Below are 14,848 nucleotides of genomic sequence, written 5' to 3' on the forward strand. Positions count from 1 at the left end.
GAACATGAGGAAATGCATTGCTTGAAGTACTTAGCAAGGATGGAATTGGCAGCACAAGGAAAAATCTTCTTTTGGGATGTCTCCAGACCAGAGGCAAAAGAAAGCAATTTCAGTGTCCCAGAAACCAAAGATCCTCTTCTAAGCTTCTTGTGGATGATCGAGAGTCAACTCATTTTGAATGGTGAAATGCGTTTAGAAAACATATTGCTACCATTGTGGTGTAGAATTCACAACTCACCTCACTCTGAATTTACTTGCTCAGTATGTGAAATGGCTATCAATCAAGTCAGAAACCAATTTGGAATGCCAACTTTGTCCGAGGAAGAATGTATTATTAACAGATCTTGGGGTGCACATCTTGCAGTTGAATTCAGGAGAACCTATGAACAGGACATTGCTCCAGCATTTGATTATGAGAAGGATCAGTTGTACGTTGATGATACAAATGCACCCAAGGAACAATGTATTACAGTGGATAGCCCGCCATGCCTTGCACCTGAAAAGGAATATCATGAAACAAAAGTTGAAGAATCAATTGAAGATACTCCAGCAATGATAAAGGAAGATCCAGGCGTTGAACAAGCAATCAAAGAAGAAGACTCATTCCTTGAGGAATTCTCGTTTATGCTACAAAAGGAGATCCTTGAGATTGAATTGCAGGAGGTTTCAAATGGCATTCTTAAAGAAGACAATCAAGTTGACATATTGAACAAAGAAATACAAATCATCATAAGTGAGACCTCCCGAGACTATGCTTGAAGAACAATTCAAAGGGGCGCTTGAAGATTTCATCACCATTATGCTATTTGAGGAAGCATTGAAAGATCTTGTAGAGGAAGCATAAGTGGAATCACTGCCAAAATATTTTCAAGATAAGCAAGTTACTGTGAGTGATATGATCCATCATCAACTTCGACCTCCCGAGACTATGCTTGAAGAAGAAATGCCACCTGAGATTATCTTTGATCAACTAGAGGAGATCTTTGAAAATCAATCCCTCAAGGAGACTCTCATTTTTGAAGATATGCTAACAAAATTTCATGAAGATGCCTGGTTTATGCAAGATATCTCAGTGAAAACAGAGAATCTTGAGTTATTCAAAGGGGCGCTGAGCTTGTTTCAAGAAGAACTTCCTAATCAAGATCAACATGTTGTGGATGCTTGTGGAATAGTTCATCATCAATGGCAACCTCCTAAAGCAGCTGGTGACCTCGCTTCCGACAATGCAGGGCCATCTGAGCCTGAAATATGCCAGGTTGCCTCTTTCCTTAATCCTAGCCTTGAAAGTTATTATGATTTTGATTATGGGGATTTTGGGAAAACAACTTGCATCTGGATTGATCATGGTCCTAACAAATTACCTCAGTTGATCATTTTGAGTGAAAACTTGCTTGAGCATGAGAAATGCATGGTGAGAGCTTGCTTTTCTGTGTTTAAGGATGAATTTGCTCGATTGAGAACCATCACGTTTGCCATGCTCCTGTTGCACAACTTGAGAAACCATGTGAAGTCATGTATATATTTTACTTCTTTGAGTCGTGTTGAGTCTGGGAGTCTTGTATCTAGGTTTAGAGTAGGTTTTCTTTTTGTGTCTTTAGTTAGAGGTCTTTTGAGCCTTGTTCTTAATTTGCCTTGAGTCATTTGACTCATGATCCTGAGTGGCTCAGATAGTTTAGTTGTTTGCCTTCTTTAGGAAGTTTGCTTTTGGTGTGCGCTTTAGCTTAGTTTGCCTTGGGTCAGTCCGTCGGTCGTTTGCTTTAGTTTAGGTGTCTTGAGTGGGAGCCTCCATCTTGTGAGAAAGGCGTTTGTGTTGTTGCTCACACACTGGCAATATCCTAGATCTTATGTTAGACTCATTTCTTAGATATCTATTCATGAAGTGCTCAGAATCCGAGGTTGTTCCTCTCCAGCTTTATCATCTGATCAGGAGCTGTATTTGACTTGGAAGGGAATCATTTTCTGTATCTTGATGCCGACATCTGTTGATTACTATATCTCCACACATTAATAGACTCCGAGTCATTATGGTTTTCAGGCAAAGCTGTGATTGGTGAAAAATCTAAAATCTGACTTCAAGTGCCACTGCAATCCTCAAACCCTAGTAAGCTTCACTGCTTATGAGCCAAAGGAATTGACGGAGTGAAAAAGCAATATCAAAAGGAAAAAATGAGAAAATGAAAGAGAAAAATGAAAAAAAAATGAAATGAAATGAAATATCAAAATTGGCTAATGGGAATATACGGATAACTCCATCGGGGCTATGGACGTCCGACTGGCAATGGAGCAATTTTGGTGAGCTTGCGGCGATAACCTCGTCGAGACTATGGACGTCTGACTGGCAGCGACGCTCTATCCAGGATGCTTTTGAAGTTCAGATAAACTACGTAGCTAGTCACAGGGGAACCCGAAGATCATAATTGTCTTGTCGAGAGGAATGAATACACTTGCACACACATGCGTAATCAAAGACTAGGCATTTTGATCTGGTTAGGGATTCTTCTTTTTCTTTGAGTATACTTTCTAGTCACCTGATAAGTTGGGTTGAATCTTCCGGAGGTTCTAAGTGTCAATTGAGTCTTTATCTTTGAAATGTTCCGGAACATTTATTCAAGGTGGCGCTAGATGTTGTGACGTATTCACACATCGCCCCATTGCAAATGGGGACCCCTACTCTTTTTGCTTTTTGGGGTTTGCTTTCTAGGTGTTTAGGGTTTGTCTGTTAGCCTTTGCAGGATGAGTGTTGTCGAGGGGATCGTTGGATTACAGGCTTTGCTTGAGCCAGGGTGAGTCCGTAGGGCCCCAGAATTAGGGTTTCTTTGAGAGTCTTCCTTAGGGCCTGGTTTTGCTCTCGTTGCTAATTGTGTCTTGCTTTGTGAGTAGGTATCATTCTTGAAGGTCCGAGCTAGGTCGAGTTGGTGAATTATGAAATCTGAAATGTCATCCTGATCTTCAAATGCCCTAAAATTTGGCTAAGTCTGGTATGATGGAAACTAATGTTGCCGGGAATAATCATTATGTTATGTTGTTATATTATGTTTATGTTGTCGTCGGTAATAATGAGTTACGGCGGTCAGTTAGTTAGCCGACGGGTAGGTAGTTGGAGTCGCAACGGTTGTGTCGTACCCCTTCGGGTATTATATATTGTGTACGTTTTCTTCGAAGTGGGATCATGATAGTCGTGTCAGATGTAATGTTCTAAGCACTTATTGTACATGGACTGTTGAATTAATATAGAGACTGGTTATTTAATGTATTTCCATTATGTTCTGTGCATTTACTTTCTGCATTTAACAGTTTACCCGAGAGGGCAAACATTTGGCGCCGCTGCCTAGACGAACTCGGGAACAGAAGACACGGATGGCGCACAGACACAATGGGCCTACCCGTTGGTGAAGTAAACCCGGAGGCCGACGACGCGCGGACAGAACTTTATATAGGAGAAGACACGGCAACGCGAGAATTTTCAATTTTGCTCCAGGTAGGGTAGAAATCCTACCAAGTGCCGTGTGGACAGCGCTGGAGGTTAGCCCGGCAGTAAACCGGTTGATGAACCACCTCCCCCGGTTGCTTGCAGAGGCATCGCTGGCACAACAGGCCCGCTTGGAGGAGATTGCCCAGGAAGAGCGACGACAACAAATCCTGCAACGCTACGAAGAGAACAGCCGACGAGAAATGGAACGAGATGGCGCCAGGCCAGGAGGAAATTGAACCTTTGACTTATGCCCAATAGACTAAATAAGGACAAAAATAAAAAGATACAGAGTGACGAATGGGAAGTGGCACAAACCGCATTGAATCTCAGACAGCAGATAGAATGAAGGCGTAGGCTAAGGCAGCTTGCCGAGGGACGACCGGCCGAGGGGTTGCCTGAAGGGAACCCAGGAGGTGTCACGGAGGTTGCGGAGGCAGAGATAGACGGAGAGAACTACACTGTCTACACTGTTGTAGGGCTGCCAGAAGGAGTCACGGAGGGTGCCGAAGGAGAACTCTACAGTTCGCCAGAATACCACCGTAGGGTAAGAAGCCGCGAAGAGTTGGTGGAACAAACAAGGCGAAGTCTAAACCTGATCGACGCCACCAGAGACTTGCTAAAGAATTTGTCCATTTCAGAGGACAACCGGAGGGAGACAACGGAAGGTGACGGTACGACCGAAGGTGCCGAGGGAGCACAAGGGTACCGTACGGGAGGCAATTTGTTTGGTTCGGTGTCAGCAACTTTTTCCGGAGGACCCACGAGTGGAGGTTCAGTTGCAGGAGGCGGAGGATCGCCAAGTACAAGCACACAAGGAATTAGAGGAGCGAGACCCAGTGGTGGGATGGCGAGTAAACAAAAATTGCCAAAGTTCACAGGGGAGGGCAAGGAAGACCCCTTACGACACTGCCGTACATGTGAAACCATTTGGTCCGCCAACGGAGTAACAGACCAGGATGACTGGGTACAACAGTTCCCAGGCACGTTACGAGGAGTTGCCATAGATTGGTACTCCGATGTGGACAAGCAAAAAGTGGCCACGTGGGCCAATCTACAAAAGGAATTCACGGGGGAGTTTCGGTTGCTCCGTGATGACAATGAAATTGTAACGGAGATATAAAGTACCAAACAAGGTACCAGGGAGACAGTACGGGCATACAGTCGGAGGCTGAAAGAACTCTTGGGTAAAATGGAAAGCCAACCCGCAGATGGATTGAAGAAACGATGGTTCGTTGAAGGGTTGAAATCCTCCCTACGGAGGAAGATGAAAATTGTACCCCCGACGTCATATGACGACGCTAATAATAGGGCGATGGACCTGGAGAGCAAACACAAAACATCAAAGAAGAAGAAAAGTAATAAATCCTCATCCGAGGACGATGACTCTTCACAGGAAAGCAGCAACGACGACGAGGCTGGCAAACAGGTGCAAGCGCTCCAGAAAGACATGGAGCGAATGAGAAAGGAATTCAAAATAATGAGAAGCACTGGTCGAAACGAAGGGGACATATGGTGCACTGAGTGCAAAGAGGAAGGGCATACAAAGGGTACTTGCCAAAAGAAGGCATTCTGCGAGATTTGCCAAGTGATGGGACACTCCACCAAGGAGTGCCCATACAACATGAAAACCCGAGGTACGCAAATGAACCAGGTGTTGTTCACGGAGCAGGCCACAACATCCGCACCAGAAGGTACGGGTCAACATACTAACACAACGGCATCATCTGGAGGATACCGGGACAACAGACGCGGCGGCGGAAGGAATAGCAACAATAACAATAACGGAAGCCGTATCCAGTATGACGCCAAGGGCCGGCCAATTATCCAATGTAGGGCCTGTAATCAGTGGGGGCACTTCGCCCGTGATTGCACGAAGGAAGCCACCCCTCAGCACCTTTGCCATTGGTGTGGGCCAGGCGACCATGAGGATGCAAATTGCCCGCAAGCAGGGGTTAATCTCCTCAACATCGAGAAGGTTGAGAAGACTGGTGAGAAAGAAGTACTGGCGATCACCCGCGCCCAGACGAAAAAAGCCACTTATCCCGACCCCCGTACGGAGAAGGAGAGATTACGGGAGGCAAAGGCCAATATTGAATGTGAGATGATGACCGAACGACGGGCAACGAGGTGGCGAGTACATCATCCCGTACGGAAGCGGAAAATAACATCATTGGGCAAATCTTGCAGATGGAGGTGTCGATAAAGGTAAAAGACCTTCTAGACTCTATGCCACAATTGAGGACTGCCATCCTCACCAATGTGCAAAGCACCGCAGCGTCGAGTGCACCACAGGTACGAGTTCCCGCCACCGCATCGTCAAGTGCACCACAGGTAGGGGTTCCCGCCACCGCTTCGAAGAGTACACCACAGGTGGAGGTTTCCGTTAGCCCTCCGACTGACCCGATGTTACTAGCCGTGAGCAGTGGTAGACACCCAGCTGTGGTAGAAATGGGCATCCGTGGGACCATTCTTGAAGGACACCATTGTGGACAGGGGATCTGGGGTGAATGTACTACCAGAAGAAACATGGAAGCGGCTGGGGAAGCCCACCCTGTGGCCACCCACATTCAACCTGGTGGGAGCGGACCAACACGGCATTAAGCCACTCGGCCTGTTGATGGCCCAGCAAGTGACGATTGGTACGCAACCATTCTTGTTAGATTTCGTGGTTATTCCTTTGAAGAAGAAAGGCTATGACGCCATCCTAGGGAGAGCGTGGTTGATCAACGCGAGGGTAAACCACAACTAGAAGAAAAATACACTTTCCATGGAGAAGGGAGGGCGGAAATATACCATTGACCTACACACCCAAGATGTTGGCGAAGAGCTCGCCTCTTCCGACTCAGACTTAGAGGACTTTAATAAAGGGGAAGGGGGTCCCGATGAAAGAAAGGGCAAGAACGCGATGGAGCCGAACAGTGAAGGGGTGCTCGAATTGGAGGGATGTTCTGAAGATGAGGTATGCTCATTTAACGGGCTCTTCCATTGGCAAATGGAGGATTACAAAATGTTCCAAAGCTACAGGCTTGAAGTAGAGGAACCAGAGCAACCAACAGAGGTGTACCTGCCGGAATACAAAGAATATTGGAAGGGAGACGCCCCAAACCCTGGCGACGTAGATAATCCGAAGAGTGTTGGCAACAATTGGAACCCTGTGTGGAAGACCGCAGTCTTCAAAATCTTTATGATTCTTCTTCTTCTTATGTACGGGAAGGAGGTCGTGGTCCCTGTAGAATTTGTGGTTCCAGGTCTTCGGATGGCCATGGAAAATAGACTTGCCACGAACGGGTACAAATTGAAACCCTACCACGCGAAGCACGCAGCGGACCCGAGAGGCCAGACGGACACCCGAGAGCCCAAAGGGGGACCTGAGCGGATGGAAGGGGACCTGAGAGGCACAGGACCACAACAGGAGACCCTTGGGCAAGGAAAACTGAGAAGGATGAAGGGCGATCTCAAAGACAGGGGACCCCAACAGAAGACTCTCTAGCAGAAAAAAAAAGAAAAAAAAGACTTAAAAAAAAAAAAAAAAAAGGGAGAAGAAAGCCACGGTGGAACCACCGTACGGTGGGGCCACCGGCGGTGGAACCACCATACGGTGGGGCCACCGGCGGTGGAACCACCATACGGTGGGGCCACCGGCGGTGGAACCACCGTGCGGTGGGGCCACCAGCGGTGGAACCACCGTGCGGTGGCAACACCGGCGGTGGGACCACCGTGCGGTGGAACCATCGTACGGTAGCACGTCCACCACCGGTGCGGTGGAAGCCACTGCTGTCGCGGAGCACGAAGACATAAACGCAGCCCCCGCACAAACAAACACAGTCGTACGGTGGAGGGTGTTCACTGCACGATCGGAGGTGCCAGTGCTGTTGTTGTCTGTACAAGGAGGTTGTATGGTCGGGGTGCCATCGGGGACATTACAATGCCTTAAAAAAAACAAAAAAAAAACGACGACGACGGATTGAAAAATGATTCGATGACATCTGGAGCCTAGACACTAAAAATATTGGAGTGTGGAAGAAGGGTTTTGCCATCATAAAATATCACAGAAATGATGCGCTGCCCCAAGACCCCGCGAGGGGCGCTGCCCCTCGACCCCCAGTTTATTTTGAGCTACAGAAGACCACGGGAAGTGTTGTGGTTTTCCGTACTGTGAGAAAGAAGCCTGCAGCTAAGCATTGGCGGGGAAGCCATAAGCCGTAGAGGGAGACGGATTTGGAGGTTGCAAACAAACAGAGTTTGAGGGAAGGCATTGCAGGTCCGCGCAATTGTATGACACCAGGGAGTTATTCAGTTCAGTTTTTAGCCTTTGGGGAGTGTGATGGAGGATTTGAGGTGTTTCCTAGCATTTGTGCCAGCAAATTGTGGCCACCTCTAGGCATGACTGGTACGCTTTGAGGAACTCGGAGTATGTCTCAGCTGGACGTGAGGTTGCCTTGGTGGATGCACAGAGGGCTCGGGAGGAGCTGACCACCAGGTTGGAGGCAATAGTCGCGTGAGACTTAGTTTAGCATACCCAGGAGTTGGATGCCGGGAGAGCAGCACGGGTGGCTATCGAGGACAAATTGGCTAGGGAGACAGTATCATTTGAGCAGCAGTTGGTGGAAGCTGAGACTGAAAAACGTGTTTTGCAGACAAGTTTGGTTTAGGCACAGGAGGACTGTGATGGCAAAGGAAGCAATATTGGTGAAATCCGCACTTGAGCATCGGATGGTAGCAAAAAAGGGTTTTCAGGCAAGGACGCAGCAAGTGTATAAGATCCGGGCCCGACTGGCGTCAGTAGTTCCTGCCGTTCATCCCTATTTTGTATTAAGTCGTCGGAGTCGACTTCTTTTCTTGGGGGGGATGATGTTGCCGGGAATAATCATTATGTTATGTTGTTATATTATGTTTATGTTGTCGTCGGTAATAATGAGTTACGACAGTCAGTTAGTTAGCCGACGGGTAGGTAGTTGGAGTCGCAACGGTTGTGTCGTACCCCTTTGGGTATTATATATTGTGTACCTTTTCTTCGAAGTGGGATCATGATAGTCGTGTCAGATGTAATGTTATAAGCACTTATTGTACATGGACTGTTGAATTAATATAGAGACTGGTTATTTAATGTATTTCCATTATGTTTTGTGCATTTACTTTCTGCATTTAACCGTTTACCCGAGAGGGCAAACAACTAACTTGAAGAAGTTGAGTATTTTTTTCAGCTAACTCTGATTTTGCAAATCCTTCAGAGTACAGGTAGTTGATTGAATCCTGGATGTATCTAGTCAACACTAATTTGCTATGCAGTGAGTGCACTTAGCCAACTCATGAACCAGCCAAAGCATGTTCACTTGGTGGCAGCCAAGCACATCCTGAGATACTTGCATGGAACAGTTGGCTCTGGACTGAAGTAATCAATTTGGAAGGCTACTCTGATTCTAATTGGGCCGGAAGTGTTACTGACAGGAAAAGCACTTCAGGAATCTGTTTCAGCTTGGGTTCCGCTATGATCTCTTGGGCCAGTACGAAACAGTCCTCAGTTGCATTGAGTATTGCAGAAGCAAAATACATTGCTTCAAGTGTGGCAACTAGAGAACCAGTTTAGCTTCGCAAGCTTCTTGCTGGGTTGTTTGGACAACCTTGGGAATCCACTGTTATTTATTATGATAATCAGAGTTGTATTAAAATGTCTAATAATCCCGTGTTTCATGACAGGTCAAAACACGTGGAAACTCATTATCACTATATTCGTGATATGGCACAAAGAGGTGCCATCCAGCTGAAATATATCAGCACTGATGAACAGGTTTTTGATGTTCTCACCAAGCCTCTAGCTCGAGTGAAGTTTGAGTACTTTAGAGAGAAGCTTGGAATTGTGGAGAACACAATATTGATTGAGAGGGAGTCTCAATCCTAGAGATACAATTTAGACTGCATCTTCCACCCTCTGCGGGCAATGCAAGGTGGATCCATCCTTTGCGGGCAATGCAAGATGGACATCATGAAATGAGTTCATGATATTTATGTGTTTTATTGCAGGTATACTCTATGGAGCTTATGCATTCATCCTTGTGGACAATGCAAGATGAAGGTCATGAATGGATCATGACAAGTGGCAACTATCCTCCCTAGCTAAGAGGGAGTGTTGAAATAGTAGCTAGCTCAGATACCTATCTATTGTATTTTAATGTTGTCAATGACAATTAAAATACACATGTATTATCTATTATGTAAATCGAACTTAGGGCTGGACCCAAATACATGTAACTTGTAATTATGTCTTGCTTGGGCAAGACCTATATATAATGTAAATTGTGGATAGGACAGGCCCTATAAATGTAACTTGCAATTTTGTCTGACCCTAATTGGGCGATGTAACTTGTGGTCCTATATTGAATGTAACTTGTAGATAGGGTAGGCCCAATATGTATTTTGAGCGATTATGTAATTAGGCTGGGCCCAAACTCATGTAGCGTGTGGTAAAGGCAATCAAGCAATAACATCTTAATAGGTCAAGACCTATTTGGATGATATACATAATATTATTTTTAAATTAACGAGGCAGGCCGACTTGAGACTTGACACCACAAGTCAAGTATATAAGCAAGTCATTTGCACAGCATAATGAATCAATTTATATACAAGGCGAATCATTCTTAAGGCTGTCAACACATGTAATCTGCTCTCCAACATTTGGCAGTCTCTCTCTCTCTCTCTCTTGAGTGAACTTGCTCCTCATCCATTGTGTGAAGGCTGGCTGTTAGGTAATGCTATCAAGATCTTGCGAAGCTAATGAAGACTTGCCTTGAGCGAATTCGTTGCTGATGATAAGGGCTGCAATCTCCATTATCACATAAAGAGGAATTCAGATCTGCTATCTTGCTAGTTGAACAGCAATCTGAAATAAGCACACTTGCCTTGTAATTGCCTACATTTGAGATTATACACATTGTACTTTGTGGCTGGGTTTTTCACCTCCAAGAGGGAGGTTTTCCTAGGGTATTGGTGTGTCTTGTTTTGTCGTTTTTATTGCTGTTACTGTTCTGTTATAACCTGATTATTTAAGATTAACATCTGATTGCTTAAAACTAACACTAAGGTGCTTATTACATTGCTTACAATAATGAGATACCTTATGTGGGTTTTACCATGCGATACATGAGATATTTATGGTTACCAACACTTATGGTAACATTCCTAGTATTTGTCTCATAGGTTGCATGTCAATTAAATAGACATGGTCGCCGTACCTCTAATGATGTGACATCACAAAGGATTGCCTCTTAAAATGGCTTGATTTTGTACACTAAGTGACACTGCTAAGTGAAGCATTTCTCTAAAATGGAACTAAATAGTGTATGGTTAAGAACGAGGTGTTAGTGCCAAGTTCAATCTGCAAACTGCTTCAAGAGAAAAATCAAGTTCTTCCAACTTCCATTGTCAACAATAAAGTGTACTGATTGTCCATTGGCCACATTTGAGACTAGAACAACCTCTCTATTTCCCCAGAGTTTATATTTGAGGAAAAGACTATGTTGACAATTCTGACCATGGCATCAGACTCTACATCCATGATCTACTCACCTTTCTCTACTACCTTAGTGGTAAATTTGGTCCACATCAGCTGCGCAAATAAGGCTTCTCTAGTTCAACACTCTTTAGTTGATGATTGCTACTATTGTGAGCTAAGAACCATTTGCTAGTCTTTGATTGTTTCTTGTACACATCAATTGGTAGCACTGGAGTTTGTCATGTGAATCCTATTGCCTGTTTGGAGATTTATTGAGTTCCAACCTTAGCACTCTTTGATTGCATTTTGTCTTGAGACTTGGGCTTGGCCTCAACTTTGTACACAAATTTGTAGGTAGGCTTCTCCAAGTGTGGAGATCTAGAGGAAATCAATCTCTCGTTGGACATATCACTGTATCCTTCAATAGGTTGATCCTACATTGAGGTATGCTTCCTTACTCTTGCCACTTTAAACATAACTGAAATCATTCTTCTTTAAGTTGCAAGTTTCTCTTAAAAAGAAAGTGTCTATTAGGTCAAAGAGAGTAATCCCTAAGTAGGGCCATTTACTGCAGAAATGTGTGTCGTGAGAGAAGCGATGCATTCATTTTTCAATAATCATAACCTTACTTGCTAGACAGCCCTATTAATCAGTGTGTTTATTAAAAATAATCTTAAAGTATTAATTTCAGGAGAAGTGTGTTACTCAAGGCCCATATCCGGGCCATCACATAGGCCTCACCATGGATTGTCTACCTAATGTTTCCTCTCAAGTCAAATTGAACTCTGTTACTACAAAGTTAAGACACCACAGAAGTTACACACCTGGCTTGAAATAAGTTTTCAATGACAACAATTTTAATTGACAGAAACATGGGATACAAGAGAAATTGTATTTACAAAAAACTTTTTGAAGGTTTGAAAACATCATCCAGAATGCATGTTACGACCCATTTATTGGGAAGTATGGTTACTTTGCAACACTGAAATTACTAATTTTTGTACCAGTGGATCATGACAGAATAATAGTTGAAGTAAAACATAATCAAATCAGCACTGCATTTGAATCATTGCACATCTCTTAAATTTTGCAACTTTGCAATCATGTTTCTCAATCTTTTACATTATATCACACAACAACAAATAACAAGGACTCATTGTATGAAAGAAAATAGAACAGATGTATAAGTATATAATCCTTAAAAAGCGTCTGCTAGAGCAATACTAACTTGAGATGCCGCAAGCCACTGGAGAATACTTTTGAGTTCAACATCACCACCAAATGCTCCACACCCCCAATTGCCAGTTGCTATGCCAATTTTATCTTCGGAAGGGAGTGAATGTATATACTGCATGCCATCTTTTTCTCTTCCTGGACTCATTTGTTGAGAAATGTCATCTAAAGCCTCATCATTAACCAGAGAAGGTCCTCCATTTTCCAGTTGTTGATTGACACTTGTGGATAAATCATTGTCAATGCTATTTGAGCATTCTTGGAAATCTGCAGTTGCAAGACTGTCACCTTGGACATTTTGCTACAAACAAATGACAATGTTACACAAGACCAAAAATCCTCACAAAAAATTACACAACAGTATATTCAAATGCATCCCTGAATAAGGTGAAATTATTACACAATACTTCCAAAGGGATGAAGCCAAAACTATGAAGTAGTGAATTAGAGAAAAGGAAATTGGAAGTGATTCCCACAAATACAATGACTATGCAAAAAAAATCACTCTCTATTTAGGTGTTTGTATCAGCATATGTATGATCAGCCATTAGCAGTAAATGAGATGTGTTGTATCCTAACCTATAATTAATATGAAATTTCCACAAATCTACAAAGCATGTCAAACAGTCTTAACTAAGAGTATTACTAAAGTAGCTCATTAAGGGACAGTTGAAGGGGACATGGATAAAGCGTCAAGAACACAATTCAGTTTTTTCAGATATAGTTAATGAACAAATTTTAACGATGACACAAAACTTGGTTCCTAAGCCTGGGAGGATTTAAAATTGATAAAAGCTTATTTTTAACAAAAAAAAATTCAATGCCCACATTATAAACACACGTAGACTGTATATTTGAGCAAAAGAAATTCTCTAGAGTAAGGAATAATTTTTTTCTACAAAGTCTGACCAAAACAATATGATCATAAGAAACCTACAAGCATGTAGAATGGTAGCGACCCACTTATGTAAAGTTGAATTTTAAAATTAAGGCATTCGTGCATGAATTAGCAATCAATCAACAAGATTGAAGCACAATAAGAAAAGCCAGATAAATATTAACAAATATTGACCAATTTATTAAGAAACGAATGCAATCCATTACTTACCCTTATTTGGGTGAAAAGTTACATCACTTTTGTCTCCACGAACAAGTACATCTCAGCCTCTTAAACATTCATATTCTTCTGAATAATTTACTACGGCTTCATCTGTCTTTTGGTAGACATTATTCAATCCTGTGAATGAAGATTGCTTACAAATCCATTGCCAATAATTTTCCTTCACTTTCTAAATAAACTCTTATCATTATTAATGTGAATCTTTTTCTGTCATCTTAAAGCAAGGTCTCGTTCCACTGCTCTCTTAAACATTCATACTCTTCTGAATAATTTACTACGGCTTCATCTGTCTTTTGGTAGACATTATTCAATCCTGTGAATGAAGATTGCTTACAAATCCATTGCCAATAATTTTCCTTCACTTTCTAAATAAACTCTTATCATTATTGTGTGAATCTCTTTCTGTCATCTTAAAGCAAGGTCTCGTTCCACTGCTAAGCTAATTTTATTTTACTACTACTAATATTTTTAGATCATTTTGTGGAGTTTGTGGTACGATAAATTTTTTATTTTACTTATGTAAAGTGGTCACAAAATTCTCATTTTTTAATCATATATTTAAAAAAAAAGAACAAATATGTCCAGAAAAAGTTAAGAAAATACATGCAAACGTCTAGCACATTTTTCTTTAAGTAGTGGCTGCATAATTTCACCCCCCATTTATGCACAGCTTAACTTCAATCCTTAAACTGTAGCAGACCCACCAAGATAGGAGAAGGTTCCAAACTATTCTTTATGCTTAGATTAAAATTTACATGAGAGCACTTGTGTTGATACAAATTAATCAGCTGCACCGGACCACTCTGTTTGTGGTATAACATTTCCAACATCCTCTTTTCCTTCCAACTTCAGAATATCAAATTGCATGCCTTTTATATCTGTAAAATTAAAAGTATTTTAAAATTTTCACTTCTTAAAATCCAACAATGTAAAATTCTTGGCTTAGAACTACCGTATATTTGCATGCCTCTCTTTGCAGTTTCAATATTTCTTTAAAGCTCCTTGAAGATAATTTTAGTATACATGAAAGTACTCCTTAATTAATACCTCAAACTTGTTGAGGGACTTAAACTTCCCTGAATTTGCAAACAGTTTCTGACCATAATATGTAAACTGTCCAGTATTTCTTGAGATTCAGATTATTTTGTGCTATTACGATGTATCCTTTTCTTGCCCACTATAATCCTGTGAAATGTAAATCACTTCTACTATCCATTGGCACCAAAATTGAATTTGATAAACACCAAATGCAGGAATTTACTAAATCAGAAACATCCAGCCACAATATAATAAACCAAAATAAAGCTTTAAAAACAATACAAAAGGTGCTAATCAATGGATTTAATCCACGACTTCCATTAATGTAATGCCCAATTACACTGTAATGTCCCCTCTTTCTTAGACAATCACTCAAAAGGTGGCATTTGCCTATTATCCATCTCTGTAGGCAAATCTAGTGGATAGGAGATGTTGTGCCTAGCATGGGAGGACTTTACGCGCTAGAGACTGGCTTTTGGATGCTTATTTAATG

General features: G+C 42.5%; 1 protein-coding gene across 2 annotated transcripts in view; it reads right to left on the reverse strand.

Annotated features, from left to right (window-relative positions):
• LOC131077205 (poly(ADP-ribose) glycohydrolase 1) overlaps positions 1-14,848 on the reverse strand; it is a 222,434-nt gene that overhangs the window by 26,456 nt on the left and 181,130 nt on the right. For both annotated transcript variants that reach the window (XM_059218304.1, XM_058014641.2), the window contains one exon: positions 12,193-12,498. In XM_059218304.1, the coding sequence (XP_059074287.1) occupies positions 12,193-12,498 (306 nt within the window). The remainder of the gene's footprint in view (positions 1-12,192; positions 12,499-14,848) is intronic.

Source organism: Cryptomeria japonica, chromosome 3, assembly GCF_030272615.1.
Source record: "Cryptomeria japonica chromosome 3, Sugi_1.0, whole genome shotgun sequence".
In the NCBI taxonomy this organism is placed as follows: domain Eukaryota; kingdom Viridiplantae; phylum Streptophyta; class Pinopsida; order Cupressales; family Cupressaceae; genus Cryptomeria; species Cryptomeria japonica.